This window comes from Geotrypetes seraphini, chromosome 1, assembly GCF_902459505.1.
Source record: "Geotrypetes seraphini chromosome 1, aGeoSer1.1, whole genome shotgun sequence".
Classification (NCBI taxonomy): Eukaryota; Metazoa; Chordata; class Amphibia; order Gymnophiona; family Dermophiidae; genus Geotrypetes; species Geotrypetes seraphini.
In genome coordinates this window covers 158,925,648-158,946,810 of record NC_047084.1, presented here as the reverse complement: position 1 = coordinate 158,946,810, position 21,163 = coordinate 158,925,648, and the positions used below count along the sequence as shown (strand labels likewise).

Sequence of the window (21,163 nt, the reverse complement as noted above, 5' to 3'; positions counted from 1 at the left end):
AAAATAATTCTTTTTTTTCTGCCGGTCCACGGGTGTAAAAAGGTTGAAGAACACTGCTTTAGAATACCCTCCTAGAGAAGATGGCATAGGCCATAATCATGATTCAAGAAAGTGTGGGATAAGCACAAAATATACATAAGAACATAAGAACAAATGAGTTGTCAAACAAGCCCAGTATCCTGTTTACAACAGTGGTCAGACCAAGTCACAAGTACTTGGCAAGATCCCAATGAGAAAAATGGAGCATAAGAACATAAGCTGTAACTTACTGAGTCTGACCAATGGTCTGTCAAGCCCAGCATCTTGTCTCTTGACTGTTGCTGAACCATGTCATGAGCATCTGGCAGGATCCCAAGAATTAGACACATTATTATTTTTTTTTTATATCATTATAAAAAAAAAAGATGACACATTATTTAAATATCATGTTTTATTCCTACCAACAAATAAGTACTGGCTTTTCCAAGCCTAAAGTCCTAATAGTGATTCATGAACTTTTCTGACAGATATAATCATTATCTTAAAAGCGTAAACTTGTTAAAAATTAATATATAAAATGGATAAATGAGTCCTCCTATCAGAAGAATATTTAATTACTTTCATTGGGACTGTCATTCTTACCCAGCTTGGAACCCAGGCTTAACCTAAACTACTCAGTACAAAATCTGTCACATGATTATTTTTCTTTTTAATTGTCCTATTTCCCTTGCACCTATGTTAGTGTCTCTTAATGCAATCAAGTGTTTAATCCATACAATGTAGCAAAGTCATGTGTTGATATATAGCCACATGATTTTAAATAAACTGATGTCAAAATTAGTTTAATTTTATCTTTAAAACTTTTCCACAGTCTGTGCTGTAATCCCACTATTCTTATATTATAAATAGGGTACAGATTTTAGGTTTTAACTTATAAACATGAATACACCCCTGATGCACAAAAATTAGGAGTTGATAAATACCTGCTAAGCACCAATATCTGTCTCATCATTCCCTGTGTAATTTCGCCACCTGAGCACTGTGTATTGATACAAATTTTTGTCCATTTTTTCTGTCTTGACTAGATTGTAAACTCTTTTGATCAGGGACCGTCTCTTCTATGTTTTGGATGTACAACGCTGCGTATATCTAGTAGTGCTATAGAAATGATAAGAACATAAGACCATAAGAATTGCCATACTGGGACAGACCGAAGGTCCATCAAGCCCAGTATCCTGTTTCCAACAGTGGCCAACCCAGGTCCCAAGCACCTAGCTAGATCCCAAGTAGCAAACTAGATTATATACTTTTATCCTAGGTATAAACAGTAGATTTTCCCAAACCATCTCAAATATGGCATATGAACTTCTCTTTTAGGAAAGTATCCAAGTGTTTTTTTAAACCCCGCTAAGCTAACTGATTTCACCACATTCTCCAGCAACGAATTCCAGAGTTTAATTACACGTTATTTGAAGAAATATTTTCTCGGGTTTGTTTTAAATCTACTACTTAGTAGCTTCATCGCAAGCACCCTAGTCCTAGTATTTTTGGAAAGAGTGAACAAGCAATTCACATCTACCCTTTCCACTCCACTCATTATTTTATAAACCTCTAACATATTACCCCTGAGCTGTCTGTTGTCTAAGCTGAAGAGCCCTAGCTGCTTTAGCCTTTCATCATAGGGATGTTGTCCCATCCCTTTTGTAATTTTTGTCGCTCTTCTCTGCACTTTTTCTAATTCCACTATATCTTTTTTTGAGATATGGCAACCAAAATTGCACACACTATTCAAGGTGTGGCCGTACCATAGAGCGATACAAGGGCATTATAAACTAGAAGGGTGGTGGAGGGAGAGAAGGGGGCAGATGCTGATGGAATTGATGTGCAGGGGAAGGGGAGAGATATAAGGGGAAGGATACTGGATAGAATTGGGTTGAAGAGAAAGAAAGAGGGCAGATGCTGATGGAATTGGGGTGCAGGGATAGGGGGAAGAATACTGGATGGAATTGGGTTGCAGGGAAAGAAAGGGGGCTGATGCTGATGGAAGTGGGGGGAAGGGAGAGGAGAAAGTGAAATGCCAAACCATGTGGGTGTGGGTGTGGGAGAGGGAAGGAAAAGAGAGGAGAGAGATGCCAGACCATTGGAGGAGGGAATGGAAGAAGATGGATGCCAGACCAATGGTGGTGAAGGGAAAGCTGGAAGGGGCAGGCATACTGTTTCTGGAATTGGCACAGAAAAGGAGAAGATGAAAGGAAGAGAGTGACAAGAAAAAGAGGAAAGATGAAACCCGACAAGACAAAGGTAGAAAACATTTTCTATTTATTTATTTTTTGCTTTAGGGGACATGCATCGCTGTTTCTGTGGTGTTGCATTGTATGCAGAGTCCAGCTTCTTGGTGGTTTTATTTAGCCTTTGTCTACGTATTTCTATTTTATCCTTCCTTTTACAAAACTGTAGAGCATTTTCCTAGCGCTGGCTATGGCTAAAAACTATACCAGTGTTCTCCCTAGGGCCTTTCAGCCGGTCCGCCCGGGTAATTTAGATGACTGCCCAGCTAAATTCTTCTGCTGCCGCTGCTGCTCTGCATAAAAAAACAAACAAACAAAAAAGCTGGCTTGGAGATTTCACCTTAGCCCGTAGCGAACTTATGCTCCGGAGCTCTAACGTGTGTGTGCCGGCTTCCCTTCGAAACCGGAAGTTATGTCCCGGGGGGGGGGGGGGAGAGAAAGGAAGCCGGCATACACATGTTAGAGCCACGAAGCATGCGTTTGCTATGGGCTAAGGCAGGAGACAAGTCAGTGAAGCTTTCCATTTGCTCTTCTTGCTGCCAGGTTTCAGTTTTCACAAAGGCAGGACCTGGCAGCATTTCCCCCAATCGATCGTGATCTTGGGCCGATCAGCCTTCTTCTCCGACGGCAGAATTGACGTTGGGGAGAGGAATGCTGGTCGGCCCAAAGTAGGGAGAGCTTGGCGCGGCGGCAGCGGCTTTGGGGCCTGTTCCCCGATGGCAGCAGCATTGGCAGTGGCTTGGGGAGGGCAAGGAGAAAGAAAGAAAGAGGGCAGGCAGGGAGACAGAAGGAAAGAAGAGAAACAGAAAAAAAGAAAGGGGGCTTGAAGAGAGAAAGAAAGAAAGGCCAGGAAGAGAGGAAGAAAAAGTTGGGGAGAGAGGAATGAGGTCAGGAGGAGAGGAAGCATACAGGCTGAAAGAAGGGAAGAAAGATTGGATGCACAGTCAGAAGAAGAAAGTGCAACCAGAGACTCATGAAATCACCAGCCAACAAGGTAGGAAAAATGATTTTATTTTAAATTTACTGATCAAAATGCGGTTTTTACTGATCAAAATACGTTTTTTAGCGCAGGGAGCCTATGAGCGTCGAGAGCAGCACTGGGCATTCAGCGCAGCTCCCTGCACTAAAAACTGCTATCATGGTTTAGTAAAAAGGGAGGGGGGGTATTTGTCCATTTTTGTATGGTTGTTACTGAGGTGACAGTGCATAGAGTCATCTGCTTTGACCTCTTTGAAAAAACCCCGGAATAGGAATGATTATTAACATTTTCTCTGGGTACAGTGTGCTTTGTGTTTTTTTTATTTTTATTTTATTGTTGGTAGATCATTTTGACTTGGTCATTTTAAAAGTAGCTCGCAAGCCCAAAAAGTGTGGGCATCTCTGCTCTAGAACATCACTCCTTAGTTTTATCAAGTGGTACAGTGAAGAGCCAGCACTTTACATCTTATCACCTCATTCTTTCTTTTTTCTCCTCATGTACAGCACGGTTCTTTATTCTAAGCAGCTCTGGCACTAACAGTACTATGGGTGCCTTATGCTACTTTCACTACCACTTGCAGTCAGGTTTGGCATTTTATCATGGTTTTGGGTTTTTATTTAGTTTTTCACCAGTATTTTCATTTATTTATTAAAGCAGCATTTTTTAACAGCCCGATGCCCCTCCCCTATCAGTGTGCATTCAATCCACTGCTGACACTTTTTTGGCGTCTCTTTCAACGGATCAAATATCATAGCCCCACTGTCGCGTGTTCACATTTATTCTGCGTACGAGTTTATCTCATCAGTGCAGAGACCTTTTTGGTAAGTCCATTTTACTCTCCCTTTTTTACTTTCCCAAGTGCTGTGGTTTTATTCTTTGGTTTTAATAGAAGCTCATTTGTACAATAATTCACTTTACAATTACAAAATAATCTCCTTATTTTCTGCCAATCTTCTTTTGTTTTCATGTTGGATTCTTTTGTAGACTTCTTGCCTTGTTGTTTCGTGCAAGTTAACATACATGGAGTGGAACGTACTAGAGGAATTACAGATTTGGTTGTTTATATATACATATGGGTATTGTAAACTTGGTTATTAATATAGACTTATATTTTGGATAGTATTACTGCTTTACAAATATTTGAACACTTTTATATATGCATGGAAAGGGTTCAGAGTTAAATTCCTGGATAAGTAGGTGGGAAGGGAAGGAAGGAGGATTTGTTCAGAGATGTTTTGGGGTTGCATAGAAGAAAAACTGTGCACTGGTGTACTAATCTTTGTTTTGAATTAAAAAACAAAAGAAATACAAGTGGAAATAAAGTAGTAAATAAGAAATCAGCTAACTGGAGGCGGGACATAGGCGGGGTAGGGGTGGGCCATGGGCAAAGTGGGGGCAGGGCAGGGCCAGAGGGACCCAGTGTACTTGTGTGCCTAGGGGCCTCGAATAATTAATCTTGCCCTGTCTAGTGTTCTTCAATTGTTCCTTCCCTTCCAGTGCTGGCATCAAAATGACACTGGTTGACCCCTAATGTTAGTCCTTATTCTCTTCAAGCATGTTAGTAACTACTCCTCTTAATGTGACATCTGCCCAGCAACTTTCACTAGATCAATAAGTAATCATTTTCACTAACCTCAGGGATTCCTGTAAATTTCTTAGTATCCAGGAAATGCAACTGCTGTGGGATAAAGAAAATGTGCAAGTCTTATAAAAGTCTTCACACCTTTGTACAATTGTTTGAATTTTTTGCTAAAATTGCTGTCAAGCGTTAAACTGGGAGTTTGTTTTTCTGATCTTCAAAACAGACTGCATACTTTCAATTTGAAAAACAATTTTAGAAATATTAAACACCCTTTGACTTGGTTGTTTTTACTGTGGGAATTAAGAATATGTGTGTTACGTGCATGCTAGGCAGTGTGAGTGTAGGTGTGTGTGCAAGTATGAGTGAGATTTAGGGGACTATAGGAATATAGGAACATGTATGTGGTCGGTGAGTTCAGCATATATATATATATATATATATATATATATATATATATACTTGGTGGTTGATGTGTTGGGAGGGTTTGGGTTTGTATGTGGGGTAGGTGGCAGTGATATGGGGTATGTTTGAGTTATTGTTTGGATGTAGGATTGTTTGGGTTTATCTAGGTGTACATGTACTAAAGTTGAAGGATTAAGTGGCAGGTTTACAAAAATATATGGGGAACAGGGAGAGGATATAGTTTGTGTATGTATTATGGGAGAATGTAACTATAGTAGAGAATAACATGGGGATAAAATTTGTCCCCTAATCCACAGGCTTTGTCCCCATCCCTGTGGACTCTGTCCTTGTACCCGCCCCATTCTTATAGGCTCCTTCTCTGTCCTCATTTGCACAAGCCTCAAATACTTAGGATTTTATATTTAAAATTTTTTTATTAAAGTATAAAAAAGGAATGTACTTTGTACAACTATTTATAAATCGCAAATATCGCCTTCCATTTCAATCTGGCTTGTTACAACCTTCCCAAAGATTCAGTTGCCTATGATATCATCTGGGAAGATAATTGGATTGTCTTTCAGACATAGTGTAGAAGAGAACCTAAACGGTGTAGTGGATGAACGGGAAAATAAGTGTCTGCTAAATGTTGGAAATGCCCCTTGATGCCAGCAATGATGGATGGATCTGTTGCAGTAACAGTAAGATGCTTGGTCAACTGGGCACATGATAGAAGGACGTTGTAAGTGGTAGGAATCTGATCAGCAGACAGGACTCTTGTTGCTACATCAAAGGCAGACAAGATACAAATGATGCCATTCAATGATATTTCATTTAAATCCAAAAGCAGCTTCTGCAATTTTTTTAATAATTGAATTAAATTGCCAATTCTTTAAGATGAGTTAAATTTCTAAATATTGATACTACATTCAAGTTTTAGAGAATGACATGGGGACAAGGTTTGTCCCTGTCCCCGCAGGCTCTGTCCCTGTAAGTGAGTTTTATCTTTATGCGGTAACCCATAGCTGATTAAGAGCTGAATTTTGCACTTAAATGCTATGTATTAGCTGGCTCCAGAAATCTGGAAATTCAGTGCTGATGCCAGGACATGGGCCAGCATTGAATTTCTAGTTTAATGTCGGTGGCCTGATAATCACTGCCAACTGATTATCAGGCCCCAAATGTATAAACATCAAAATATAAATTGCGTTGACTCCTGTGAGCTCTGTCCCCATTCCTGCCGTGCAGTTAACCATGAGTACAGGTCTCCATGCCATTCTGTAAGCTATAGAAATGTGTGGATTGTGAGTGAAAGCATGGGGGCCTGTTATGGGACAGTGGGGTAGGTGGAGATTTTTAGTAGGATTGTGTAAGGTAGGATGAGTGAAAATGTGCATATGTGTAAGTTGGGTTTGACAAGCTAGAAGAACAAAGCCCTAATGGGATAGTTTATATGGAAATGCATCAATAATTTATAAAAAGAGTCAATAGGATGTAATAATTGGATAAAAATACTACTAGTTTAGTAAACTATTATAAAATGATACATTGTATGAAAGTTATTCATCCATAGAGTGGATAAGAGCTCATACATTCATCAAGATGAAAACTCAACTAGAGACTGAAAACTTAATGCCACGTTTTGGCTGAAGTTCCTGTGACAGGATTAAGGGGTGTGGCATAAAAATAAACTAATGAGATCTGATGACATTTAAAAACAATGACATATAAAAAAATAAACATCTAGGTCAAAATCCTAACCCGATATGTACACATGTAAACCAAACTATAATCATCAAGGGGTCACTATGCAAATCAGTTTTTCTGCCAAGAAACAGATCCTGACAAGCTAAATTGCCTATTCAGGGCTAACTTCGTTTTCAGCAACATTTAACCAGCTATTGCTGCTGAAAATAAATGGTTAACACAAAATGGAAAATCTGCTATTTTGGGGTCGTTCCGGGGTAGAGTCTATTCGTGGCTGGTTAAGTGATGCTCAGTACTTACCCAGCCAGGTTAACCACATAAAAGTGAGTTTTATCTTTATGCGGTAACCCATAGCTGATTAAGAGCTGAATTTTGCACTTAAATGCTATGTATTAGCTGGCTCCAGAAATCTGGAAATTCAGTGCTGATGCCAGGACATGGGCCAGCATTGAATTTCTAGTTTAATGTCGGTGGCCTGATAATCACTGCCAGCTGATTATCAGGCCCCAAATGTATAAACATCAAAATATAAATTGCGTTGACTTATATAATCTATAAGTATGACAAACAACAATCAAGGACCTGCCCTCATGCATATATAAATAGGACCAGATGATATATGGCATGCAAATGTCTAATAAAATTCAGAGTGTGAGTTGTAGTATGAATCTAAAAATAAAATATTATATACATTAAAGCAGCATCTTATATATGCCAGTGTAGATGTAAAACATGTTTTGTATGAAATCTTTAAATAAACAGTATATTCACAAATAAAATAGAAATTAAGTCAAGAATAAATATGAATAATAATCATATATATGTCAACCCATAAAATAACACAACACATTTGTTTTCTATATTGTCACAATTCAGGAGCTTCAATAGAATAACAAACGAATGCTCTGGAAACAAAGTATAATGTCAGGCTATATAAAAAAGAGATATGGAAATATATGAATATATGCCGTTTTCAATTAGAAGGGCAGAAAGGATGTTGAATGATGATTTGTGTAAAGTGCATTTCGTAACGTGTAACGGAGATCGTTACTTTGTGTGTTAGGGAAAAAAATGCTATTGTACCAGAACGTAACCCAGAGTTGTCATACTTTATTAATACAAATATGTCAAATTGTGCTTAGACTAAAAAAGCAGTGTATTTGTAGATTTGGATCCCACCATTGACTGTTGTCAATAGGTTTGTTAACAGAGCTTTGATGTGATGTGGTCTAAAAACAGCAGTGGATTGTAAAGGCTCTGTAGAGTTACACTACCCTCATGGTTCTTGCATAATTATAAGTATAAATCAAAATTAATTGACAAAATAATGGTAATTCAGTGAGTTAAAATGAAAAAGCTACCGTGAGAAATTAGAAATAAATTCTCACCTCTAAAACATAGATGACAGTGAGTTAACGACATAACATGGCTTGAAGAAAAAGGCTGCACATGATCACTCTGGCTTTTAAACAAATACTGGCACAATACCTATTGACATAAATATACTTTCACTAAAATACAAAAAAGGAAAACAAAACCTGGTACAGGTCTTTAAATTGTTTGGTTGTCAAAATTCCTTTCTTAGGAGGTAAGGGGAATTATAGATTGAATTTCAGCTTGAAGCCAGAGTAAACCTCTACTAGTGGCATTGGATAATAGCAGGAATACGTACTTTAGAGGATGTTATATCTAATGGTAAACTGCTTGATTTTTCACAGTTGCAACACAAATTTGGTCTTGATAAATCACAAAATTATAAATGGTTACAACTGAAACAGGCCATTCAGGCAGGGTTCCCTGAATGGAAAAATCTCAATAATCAATATAGTTTAGAGTCTCTCCATTTTATAAATATGATAAACTAAATTCCACCAAAAGGTATAATTAAGTTTAGTATAGTCCTTCCAATTTCCAGTAATATGTTAAATGGCAACCCTCGTCAGTATTAACAAAAGTTTATTGTTATTTGCTGAAATTTGACTCTTGAATCTCATAGACGTTCCAAATAAAATAGTATCATAGGATAGGGCAACATGATTTTCTAACATTGAATTAATTTGGGACCAAATTAACTTCCAAAAGGCATTGACAAAGGGACAGAAAAAAAGTAAATGATCTATTTATAAATATGATCATACTTATAAAATTGAGACAGTGCTTGCTATACAGCAAGTAAATTATAATAGTTTCAAAAAGATTTGGGGGCCATTGATTGGATATTCTAATGATTGGACACCTTGGACACCTTTTTATTACATAGGACTATATTTAATATGGGGATGGGGAGGTATTTTATGTGATTTAATGGGTTTATTCCTGATGAATGGGATGGGTGGGGGAGGGGTCTTTTTTATATGCATTTAACAATAATTGTTAGAATGTCAAGTGATTTGTACAAATTATTTGATTGAATTTTGTACACTTGATGCAAGAGTTAAAACTGAATAAAGAATTAAAAAAATATATATAGTTTAGAGTTCTTATGCTTTCAGACAGACTTCCTGAGTCACCAGGCTGCGCAGTGGTACAAATTAATATCTGGATTCATGAATAAAAACCCAAAGACAGGTCTTAGAGACATTTGGAGCATTGAGATTAAGCATCAAATTTCTGCTTCTCAATGGCCACGTATTTGGTCTTAGAGGATGAGATGTACAGTGTCTGCATCTATGAGACAAACATGGTTCTTCCTGTTGCATAGAGCATTCTGGACCCCTGTTCGTTTAAAAAAATTAGATAACTCCAAGTCTGATAGATGTTGGCATTGTCATCTTGAAGCAGGGAATTTAGACCATTTTATTATTCTATTGTCCATTTATTATGGTATTTTAGAAATCAGTTTGGAGTCAAATAAATTGTTTAATAGAAAATCATGTGGCATTATCCTCTGATACAATATTATTTGGCATGGAGATGAGAGCTAGGAGTCAAATATCCTCTACAAATAATAAATTATTGCTCATTTTGACAGGAGTTGCCATACAACAAATAACACTTAATTGGAAAAGTTGGAATAGATTGAATTTTAGTTTTGGGTGGAATTCAGTATGCCATATTTATAAAATGGAAAGAACATTAGCCATTCAAAAAGGGAACTTTAATACATTTCAGGATGTGTGGAGGCCTTTATCAGATTATTGTAAAGAATGAGTATGTATTTTTCTTCCCTGATTAGTACAAATGGAAATTGGGTGGGGGAGGGTGGTATTTATTATTGGAAAATGTTTTTATGAAATATATAAAGGATGGGAGGGAAGGGGATAAGTTTAATTTGATAAGATTAATTGTAGAATTTCAAGTGATATATCTATGTTAAAATGTTAATACCAATGTTGATGTACTTGATGTAAGTTATAAAATGAATAAAGAATTAAAAAAAAAAAAAAAGAAGTCTATAGTAGTAATAGTGAACTTTGAGAGCGATTTAAAGGCAATTGTGTACTTGGGCAACTACTTACCTGTGAGCAGGTATGTGGACAAAATTGAATGTCTTATGGTGGCCAAAACTTTAGATGACTTGAGCATATTACGTTATACAATTAAAAATGCATATGCAAAATACAGTTAATCTTTTTTAATGCTAAATCTTTTTTGTGGAGTATTAACATTTTCTTTATCTCCGGTCTTTACTATTACATAAGTCTTTAACTGTGATCATTACTGTTTACTACTAGATATTAAAGACTAGGCTGTTTATACAGACACACTTCCATTTCTCTTTGAAATGCCATTAAACTTCTCACCGTTGATCAATTTACTAATTTATTTTTTCATGGTTTGTCTTTTCTGATAGTCACTGTGTGCCCAGTATTCTGCAGACAAACGAGAAGAAGAAAAGATGTGTGATCACCTGATCCGAGCAGCTAAGTATCGAGACCATGTGACTGCAACCCAGTTGGTACAAAAAATTATCAACATTCTGACTGACAAGCATGGAGCCTGGGGAAGTTCAGCACTGAGGTAAGAATATGGTTTTAAGGACCAGGTTGTGAACTATTAAAAAATATTTTGACTTAGTATCTTTCAGTCTCTAATTCTATCTGCCCTTGACTATTGCAACATCATTTACTTGGCATCTTACAAGAAAAATCTTAAACCGTATTCGAGTAATACAAAATACCGCAGTGCGCTTGATCTTTGGGTTAAAAAATGTGACCATGTGAGTCCTTTCTATCAGCGATTCCATTGGTTTCCATTTGAAGTGAGAATATTGTTCAAATTTGGCTGCATCTGCTTTAAAGCTCTTTTTGGTCTGGCTCCAGAATACCTATCCTCCCAATTTAAGTTGTATAAGTCAAATAAAAATACTCGAAATGACTGTTTGTTCATGTATCCATCTGTAAAAGCTTGTTGTTACAAGAGATTTCTAGATAAGACTTTTGCTTTCCAGTTAGGAAAAATGAATTCCTGGTTAAGTTCTCTGATTCCACAAACGCAATCATATTATGCCTTTAGAAAGTTGGATTTTTGGTTGTTTGTTTTTTTTTTAAATCTTTATTAAATTTTCAAGGCTAATACAGAGTGCAGAAAATTATACATACATTAATAATCCGAATTAGCACTACAATCAATCAATAACAATACAAAATTAATTACCCTCCCCCCTCCCTTCCAGTACATTCAATCAAGGAATAAAACAAAAGAGATAACCCCCTCCCACCCATCCCTGGATGTGTGTATAGATCTAAAGGAAATTAAAGGTAAAAGACAACTATACCGAAGTAACAAAAGTCGTTAAGGACCCTAAACTAATCTGAATAAATTATTATGCCCCAACCTGTCAGCGTTCATTTTCTCATACTTGTAACACGAATATAAATTTGCCCACCAAAAGATAAAACTAAGCCGATCCCAATTTTTCCAATTGCGAGTAACCATTTACATGGCAATCCTGGTCATAATAATGAAAAGCCGGCATTTATACCGGTCCAATGGGGGTTTAGTATGCAATAGTGTCCCACAGATGACTACATCATAGGTTAATAGAATCAATGATTCCAGTATGTTATTAATATGTTCCCATATCGACTCCAAAAATTGAGTATCAAAGGACAATAGAACAACAAATGATCCAGTGTCCCTATTTCAAGATGACAGTGCCAGCATCTATTAGATTTAGAACTATCTAACTTCTGCAACTGAACTGGGGTCCAAAAAGTTCTGTGTAACAAAAAACCAGGTTTGTCTCATAGATGTTGACGCTGTACATCTCATCCTCCAAACATGATTATTTCTCTAACCCTGTTTATATGTATGTTTCACTGATTGTACAGCTCTTCTTCATTGTGGACCATCTGGAACTCACTGTTGGGTAGTATGCAAGAATAAAGATCATTAGTAGTAGTATTATATATGAGTTTCTTCAGATGCATAGTATCCTGTCACTCCATTCAATGTATGACCCAAACCACAATGGATATAGTTTCAGTTGTATACAGGGTAAAGCTGTCAAAAGTCTGGATGGACTTCTATGATCTATGTCCTGTATATACCAAGACAGGTTAAGATGGGCTGTAGTTGGATTTTTTTCCATCAACTCCAGCAGTGGGAAACTGAAGTCAATGCCGGATGGACTTCTACAGTCTGTCTCTCCTATATTACAAGACTTATCAAGTTGGGCTGGAATAGGCTTTGATGGCACCTCCAGTAGTTGGGAAATAGGGCCGCAGGGCAAAAAAATTTATCTTGGTGTTTTTTTTTTTTTTGTTAACAGGCTAAGCCCTGAAAATGGCAAGGACAGATCAGGATTGAGTGCGTGCACTTCATACCATATGCTTTGAGTACAGATCCTGTATACCTCGGTGGGGGAGGGGAAAACATCATAAAGTGAAACTTAATAATAAAATTGGATTGTTGGTTCAATAACAATTTGATGATGAATGTTACTGTTGGGCAGATTGGATGGGCCATGCAGGTCTTTTATCTGCTGTCATTTACTGTGTTACTATGAAGTAGCAGATACACAATGTTTAAATATTCTCTTATACTCAAAAGTTTTGACTTCTCCATACTACAATAGAAATGAAACACAGAATATTTACTTTCATATGTACAGAGCTACTAAAAGAGAAACAAAGAAGAAACATTCTAGAGTCCCTACTAGTTTGCCCGTTGCAATCTTCGGTTATTATTTATTGCTTTTAACTTTAAAAGCCAAATTGCACTAGTAAAGTTTCTTTGTGAACTCCCTAGATTTATGAGTAGGTAAACAGAAAGCCATTAACCAAGATTTCCAGTCTGTGTTACTGGGGGCTGAGAAAACACTTATTCTCCGAGAAGAAGCAGGACTATAACTCTCACATGTTCATGGACTAAGGATTCTATCAAGCTACCAATTTTTTTTCACTTGGAGAATAGTTAAACTCTGGAACGCATTGCCAGATGTTGTGGTAAGAGCGGATAGATTAGCTGGTTTTAAGAAAGGTTTGGACAAGTTCCTGGAGGAAAAGTCCATCGTCTGTTATTGAGAAAGACATGGAGGAAGCCACTGCTTACCCTGGATCGGTAGCATGGAATATTGCTACTACTTGGGTTTTGATCAATCAAAAAGAAAAGGGGGTATGAAGGATAATTAATACAAAAATTATTTTAATAAATTTTATTTTTATTTTTATTGAGTGCCTGACTTCTTGGTTATGAAACAAGCTATTATTACTAATAACCCACACTTATCATATAAAACCTTATTTTAAGCATACACTTTTACCCTAATGTATAAATAAATTCATCAAATTTAATTTAATTTAAGAGGCTGAAGTACCATAATGAATGCATTATTTTCAGTAAAGAGACCTCTTATAACCTAAATGTTATTTCAAGTCTTCATCCTGAATGCATGTGATGTAATCATTTACTTCAAATCTCCTTCCTACCTCAAAATATTTTTGGTTTTTATATTTAATCAGTTAATTTAATTGAAAAACTATCAACTAGCTGACTAAGAGTGCATAATTTAATTTATTAACTTAAAATAACTTTTTTAAGCATAAGTGTATGCTTAAAATAAGGTTTTATATGATAAGTGTGGGTTATTAGTAATAATAGATTGTTTCATAACCAAGAAGTCAGGCACTCAATAAAAATAAAATTTATTAAAATAATTTTTGTATTAATTATCCTTCATACCCCCTTTTCTTTTTGATTGACAATTTTGTGGGTTGGATATTTTGGGTAATGATCCATGTGTTTGTTAGTTGATTTTCAGTACTACTTGGGTTTTGGCCAGGTACTAGTGATTTGGGTTGGCTACTGTGAGAACGGGCTACTGGGCTTGATGGACTATTGGTCTGACCCAGTAAGCCTATTCTTATGTTCTTAAATGTTCTATAACACCCCTTAGAAATCTTTGTCAGGTCTGACTGTGTATGCGCATATGCTCTCTCACCCACCTGAGTCATGCAGATTTGCATGGAGCTCATGAGATGTGCATTTTTCCTTTTATCTTATGCGTGGGTCTTCTTTTTTTTTTTTCCTGTGTAGTTTAGTGTTTATCCCAGGACAAGCAGGCAGCATATTCTTAACGCATGGGTGACGTCACCGACGGAGGCCCGGTACGGACACTTTTAACTAGAAAGTTCTAGTTGGCCGCACCGCGCATGCGCGAATGCCTTCCCGCCCGACGGAAAAGAGCGTGGTCCCCAGTTTTTTCGTTTCCGCGGAGCGAAGAAGACGCATGTGCTTTCAACGGCTGTTGAAAACTCTCTTTTTGCCTTCCCACTCGCGCTTTTTTGATCCTTTTTTCTTATTTTTCCCTTTCGGGTTCGTTATTTTTCTACTTTGCAAAAAAAAAAACAAAAAAACTCGTTTTTTTCTCTGTTTTTTCAACAGGCCCCGTTTACCCCCAGCCGGGCTTCAAGAAGTGCCAGCGGTGTGCACGCCCGATCTCTCTAACTGACCCACACAACTGGTGTCTGCAGTGTTTGGGTCCAGAGCATCGGGCTGACACCTGCACCCGCTGTGCTACTCTTAAGAAACGCACTCTTAAAAACCGACAGATCCAGCAGAATCTCCTCTTCGGCACCGGTTCTGCTATGGATCCTGCCCCGACGTCGACGGCGCCGCAAAAATCGGCACCGACTACCTCGACGACGCCTGATCCTTCTTCTTCGGGGTCGATGGCACCAGGTAAGCCGGCTAAGAAGCCTTCCACTTCCCTTGAGCGCCCTCCTGCCACAGCGGCGACGCTGGTCCTCCCGACGTCACGCCGACCCCGTAAACGCTCCGCCCCGATCTCGGTGAGTGCCTCGTCATCGGTCTCCTCATCGCCGGGGCGTGGAGCGGCACCTATGGTACTGAAGAAAACAAAGACGGTACCGGTGCCCCCATTGGAGGACCGCATCACGGCCATCCTCCAGGATAAGTTACAGGAGCAGCTCCAGCAGCAACTCCAACACCTTTTGCCAACCCTATTGGCACCGCTTCTTCCGGTACTGGACCGGCCCGAGCCCCGCACATCGGTGTCCGCCTCCTCGGTACCGCTTAACACCTCCATGCCAGTCTTATCCGCTCAACCTGAGCTACACACTCTCGCTGCGGAAGACCCTTCCCGGGACCGAGATCGACTACGGTCCTCCCGGGACCCGGAATGGCACCGTTCCTCCCGGGACAGAGATCGACACCGCTCTTCCTCTCCCGGTACCGTTTCCATGCGATCTGGAAAATCTCTTTCCAAGACCCACCACACTGAGCCTGCCATCAGGGACCCGAACTTATGGGAACAATCTCCGCCCGGTACCGAGGAGGATGCCTCTTCCACGGATGAGGAACCCTCAATGGCGGATACCGCCTCAAAGCCGGAACAATCCTCCTTTACTAAATTCCTTCGGGAGATGTCGGCGGCCCTTTCCATACCATTAGAGTCCGACTCTAAAAAGTCCCAAGCTTTTTTAGATGCTTTGGACTTCGAACAACCTCCCAAGGAATTTCTTAAATTACCCATCCATGATATCTTACGGGAAACTTTTTATAAAAATTGGGAGAACCCCCTCACTATCCCGGGTGCCCCTCGGAAACTTGACAGTTTATATAGAGTAATCCCTATTCCGGGGTTTGATAAGCCTCAACTACCCCATGAGAGTCTTCTCGTAGAGTCCACATTAAAGAAGACTCAGGGATCCAATGTCTATGCCTCCACCCCTTCTGGCAGAGAGGGTAAGACAATGGATAAGTTTGGCAAACGCCTCTATCAAAATGCCATGCTGGCTAACAGGGCGAATAATTATACCTTCCACTTCTCTTTTTATATGAAGCACTTGGTCCAACAACTATCCGTCCTGCAAAAATACCTCCCTGAGCGTAAGATCCCGCTTTTCCAGCAGCAGATTGCCAACCTCCTTCAACTACGTAAATTCATGGTGCGTTCTATCTATGATTCATTCGAACTCACATCTCGAGCATCTGCATTGGCTGTGGCCATGCGACGTCTCGCCTGGCTGAGGGTATCTGACTTGGACATAAACTACCAAGACCGCCTCGCTAATGCACCCTACCTGGGTGACGAACTCTTTGGAGAGTCTCTGGACTCAACTCTCGGCCCATGAGACCAGATGGGACACGCTGATAAAACCTAAGAAGAAGACTCCGCCTGCCCGACCTTACAGGCCACACTCCTCTTATCAGCGCAGGTTTTCGGCCAGACCTCTCAATCCTCCTCAACAGCAGTCTCGCCGACCTCGACAACAACAGCACGCCGAGGCCCGTCCTCAATCTCACCAGCCTGCCAAGCCTCTCCCACAGTCTAAGCCCGCTCAGCCCTTTTGACTCTTTTCTCCAGGGCATAGCCAGTCTCCAACCTTCAGTATCTCTCCCTCAACCCATCGGGGGCCGCCTCACCATCTTTCTCCAACGCTGGGAGGTCATCACATCAGACCAATGGGTGCTCAACATCATCCGTCACGGATACTCACTCAATTTCCAGACTCTTCCATCAGACAATCCTCCCATAGAGTCTGCTTCTCACTCCTCCCAAACTCCACTCCTCCTAAGGGAGGTCCAATCCCTCCTCCTCCTCAATGCCATCGAAGAAGTTCCACCAGACCAAAGAGGTCAGGGATTCTACTCCCGCTACTTCCTGGTACTCAAGAAAACGGGAGACCTTCGTCCCATCCTCGACCTCAGGGACCTCAACAAATGTTTGGTCAAGGAAAAGTTCAGAATGCTCTCCCTTGCCACGCTCTACCCTCTTCTATCTCAACAAGACTGGCTATGTTCCCTAGACCTCAAGGAGGCCTACACACACATCCCCATCCATCAAACTTCACGTCGCTACCTCCGCTTTCAGATACAGCACCACCACTACCAGTACAAGGTGCTGCCCTTTGGTCTTGCATCATCACCCAGGGTGTTCACCAAGTGCCTGATTGTGGTAGCGGCCTTCCTCAGGTCTCACAACCTCCAGGTGTTCCCCTACTTGGACGATTGGTTGGTGAAAGCACCTACGTCTCCACTTGTGCTACAAGCCACTCATCACACCATCTCTTTCCTCCATCTCCTGGGGTTCGAGATCAACTACCCCAAGTCGCATCTGCTTCCCACACAACGACTTCAGTTCATCGGAGCAGTCCTCGACACTACTCTGATGAGGGCTTTTCTCCCCTCCGACCGTCAACGGACCCTGCTCCACCTCTGCCGCCAGGTGCTCCTTCATCACTCCATTCCAGCTCGGCAGATGATGGTCCTCCTGGGCCACATGGCCTCGACGGTCCATGTGCTTCCTCTGGCGCGACTCCACCTCAGGGCACCTCAATGGGCTCTAGCCAACCAATGGTCACAGACCACGGATCCTCTTTCTCATCCCATCTCTGTGACATTGTCTCTTCAGCAATCTCTTCAATGGTGGTTGAACTCCTCCAATCTTTCCAGGGGGTCTACTTTTCATCTACCCCCTCACTCCATGATCATAACCACAGATGCCTCCCCCTATGCATGGGGAGCTCACCTGGGAGAACTTCGCACTCAGGGCCTCTGGACCCCTCAGGAGCGTCAACATCACATCAATTTCCTGGAACTCAGGGCCATGTTCTATGCCCTCAAGGCCTTCCAGCACCTTCTCTACCCTCAGGTTCTTTTCCTGTGCACAGACAACCAAGTCGCCATGTACTACATAATCAAACAAGGCGGCACCGGATCTCCCCTCCTCTGTCAGGAGGCCATCCGCATCTGGACCTGGGCCACGGCCCGCAGTCTCTTCCTCAGGGCTGTCTATATCCAAGGCGAACAGAACTTCCTGGCCGACAATCTCAGCCGCATCCTTCAACCTCACGAGTGGACTCTGGATCCCCCCACACTCCGCTCCATCTTTGCTCGGTGGGGCACCCCTCAGGTGGACCTCTTTGCAGCTCCTCACAACCATCAGCTGCCCCAGTTCTGTTCCAGACTCTTCTCTCCTCATCGCCTGGCCCCGGATGCATTCCTGATCGACTGGACGGATCGGTTCCTCTATGCCTTTCCTCCACTGCATCTGATGTTGCGGACGTTATTCAAACTCCGCAGGGACAGAGCCTCCATGATTCTCATCGCTCCTCGGTGGCCTCGCCAACACTGGTTCTCCCTCCTGCTCCAGCTCAGCTCCAGGGAGCCCATTCCTCTTCCTGTGTTTCCTACTCTACTTACACAGCAGCATCAGTCTCTACTGCATCCCAATTTGTCCTCGCTCCACCTGACAGCTTGGTTTCTCTCGGCCTAACCTCTCCAGACAATCTGTCTCAGCCTGTCCGTCATATTTTGAATGCCTCTAGGAAACCGGCCACCCTTCAATGTTACCATCAGAAATGGACCAGGTTCTCGTCTTGGTGTCTACTGCATCATCACGATCCCACCTCTTTGGCGGTGGAAACTGTACTGGACTATTTGCTTTCCCTGTCCGACGCTGGCCTCAAGTCTACCTCAATCAGAGTCCACCTCAGTGCCATCACTGCGTTTCATGAGCCTATCCTCGGAAAACCTCTCACGGCTCATCCACTAGTTTCCCGGTTCATGAGAGGCCTCTTCAATGTCAAACCACCTCTAAAGCCCCCTCCTGTCGTCTAGGACCTGAATGTGGTTTTATCAGCCCTCATGAAACCCCCTTTCAAGCCACTTGCCACTACTTCACTCAAATTTCTGACGTGGAAGGTGCTTTTCCTCATTGCCATCACCTCTGCCAGGAGGGTTAGTGAGCTGCATGCACTGGTCGCCGATCCACCATTCACGGTTTTTCACCATGACAAGGTAGTTCTGCGTACCCATCCTAAATTCCTTCCCAAGGTGGTCTCGGCTTTTCACCTCAACCAGTCCATTGTGTTACCTGTCTTTTTCCCTAAACCCCATTCTCACCCTGGGGAACAGGCGTTACACACGCTGGATTGTAAGCGTGCCCTTGCATACTATCTTGACCGTACCAGGGCTCACCGCTCGTCCCCTCAGCTCTTTCTGACCTTTGATCCTAACCGTCTAGGTCGTCCTGTCTCCAAACGGACGCTTTCCAACTGGCTTGCTGCCTGCATTGCGTTCTGTTATGCTCTGGCCGGTCTCTCACTGGAAGGTGCTGTCACGGCCCACAGGGTCAGAGCTATGGCTGCTTCTGTGGCTTTCCTCCGTTCCACGCCCATCGAGGAAATCTGCAAGGCTGCCACTTGGTCCTCAGTTCACACGTTCACTACTCACTACTGTCTGGATGCCTTCTCCAGACAGGATGGACACTTCGGCCAATCTGTGTTACAAAATTTATTTTCCTAATGGCCAACCATCCCTCCTCCCTCTCTGTTAGCTTGGCGGTCACCCATGCGTTAAGAATATGCTGCCTGCTTGTCCTGGGATAAAGCACAGTTACTTACCGTAACAGGTGTTATCCAGGGACAGCAGGCAGATATTCTTACGACCCACCCACCTCCCCGGGTTGGCTTCTTAGCTGGCTTACCTTAACTGGGGACCACGCTCTCCTCCGTCGGGCGGGAAGGCACTCGCGCATGCGCGGTGCGGCCAACTAGAACTTTCTAGTTAAAAGTGTCCGTACCGGGCCTCCGTCAGTGACGTCACCCATGCGTTAAGAATATCTGCCTGCTGTCCCTGGATAACACCTGTTACGGTAAGTAACTGTGCTTTATGGCCCTTTTAAAGTTCTTCAGGTTTTTTCTTTGTTGCTTGTGTTTGCTTAGGCTTGAGCTTTCAGCTATTAAAAAAATGTTAGATTTTTCTTTCTTTTCAATATTGCATTGTTTTCTTATAATTGAAGTTAATTGTTTGGATATTAGGGGGTGGAATATTTGATTTGAATTAGTTTCTGATAGAATATTAAGTGATCTTAAAGTATAAACTGTTTTTATCTTATATTGCACTTATCCCAATCCCAAAAAATCATAAACTACCCCTAACTTCAGCAACCAACTATAGACCAGTAGCATCCATCCCGTTTTTCGTAAAAATAATGGAAGGCTTGGTATAAACCCAACTGATGGACTACCTAGATCGGTTCTCACTGCTACATGAAACCCAGTCAGGCTTCAGACCTATGTTCAGTACTGAGACGGTGATAGCAGCAATCTTAGATTACCTACGTAACTTATTTAGTAAGGGCCACAAAGCCTTAGTGATGCAATTCGACATGAGCTCAGCCTTCGACTTGGTAGATCACAAAAAACTACTACAATGTTTAGATTCAATCGGCATCGGAGGCGAAGTGCTGGACTGGTTCCGAGGTTTCCTTACGACCCGCACCTATCAAGTCCGCTTCAATAACAATCTCTCTAAAACATGGAGAAACCCATCAGGCGTTCCACAGGGATCCCCACTATCCCCACTACTCTTCAACGTCTATATAGCTACACTAGGCACGAAGCTAACCCAGCGAGGCATAAAAGTATTCAGCTATGCAGACGACTTCACAATCATAATCCCGTTTACAGCATCCTCCTCCGAAATCACCCCCATAGCAACTGAAGCGCTAAACACAATGGATCAATGGACCACAGATTTCAAACTGAAGCTCAATTCAGAAAAAACTAAATTCTTCATAGCCTCGCCACACGCACAAAATACGACAATATCATTACACATTAACAATCTAAACTACCCCATTCAACCAACGATGAAGATTCTAGGAGTAATACTAGACCAAGGACTAACCATGAAAGACCACATAGACTCCTTAATCAAAAGAGGGTTTTTCACTCTCTGGAAACTTAAATCCATTAAGGCGTACTTCCACACTTCAGCATTCAGAATCCTAGTACAATCCCTAATACTAAACCACCT

At 41.3% G+C, this 21,163-nt stretch overlaps 1 protein-coding gene across 7 annotated transcripts in view; it reads left to right on the top strand.

Moving 5' to 3' along the window:
* Positions 1-21,163, top strand: part of LRBA (LPS responsive beige-like anchor protein) — a 1,301,884-nt gene that overhangs the window by 582,547 nt on the left and 698,174 nt on the right. For all 7 annotated transcript variants that reach the window (XM_033940548.1, XM_033940584.1, XM_033940558.1 and 4 more), the window contains exon 37: positions 10,728-10,894. In XM_033940548.1, coding sequence (XP_033796439.1) covers positions 10,728-10,894 — 167 coding nt within the window. The remainder of the gene's footprint in view (positions 1-10,727; positions 10,895-21,163) is intronic.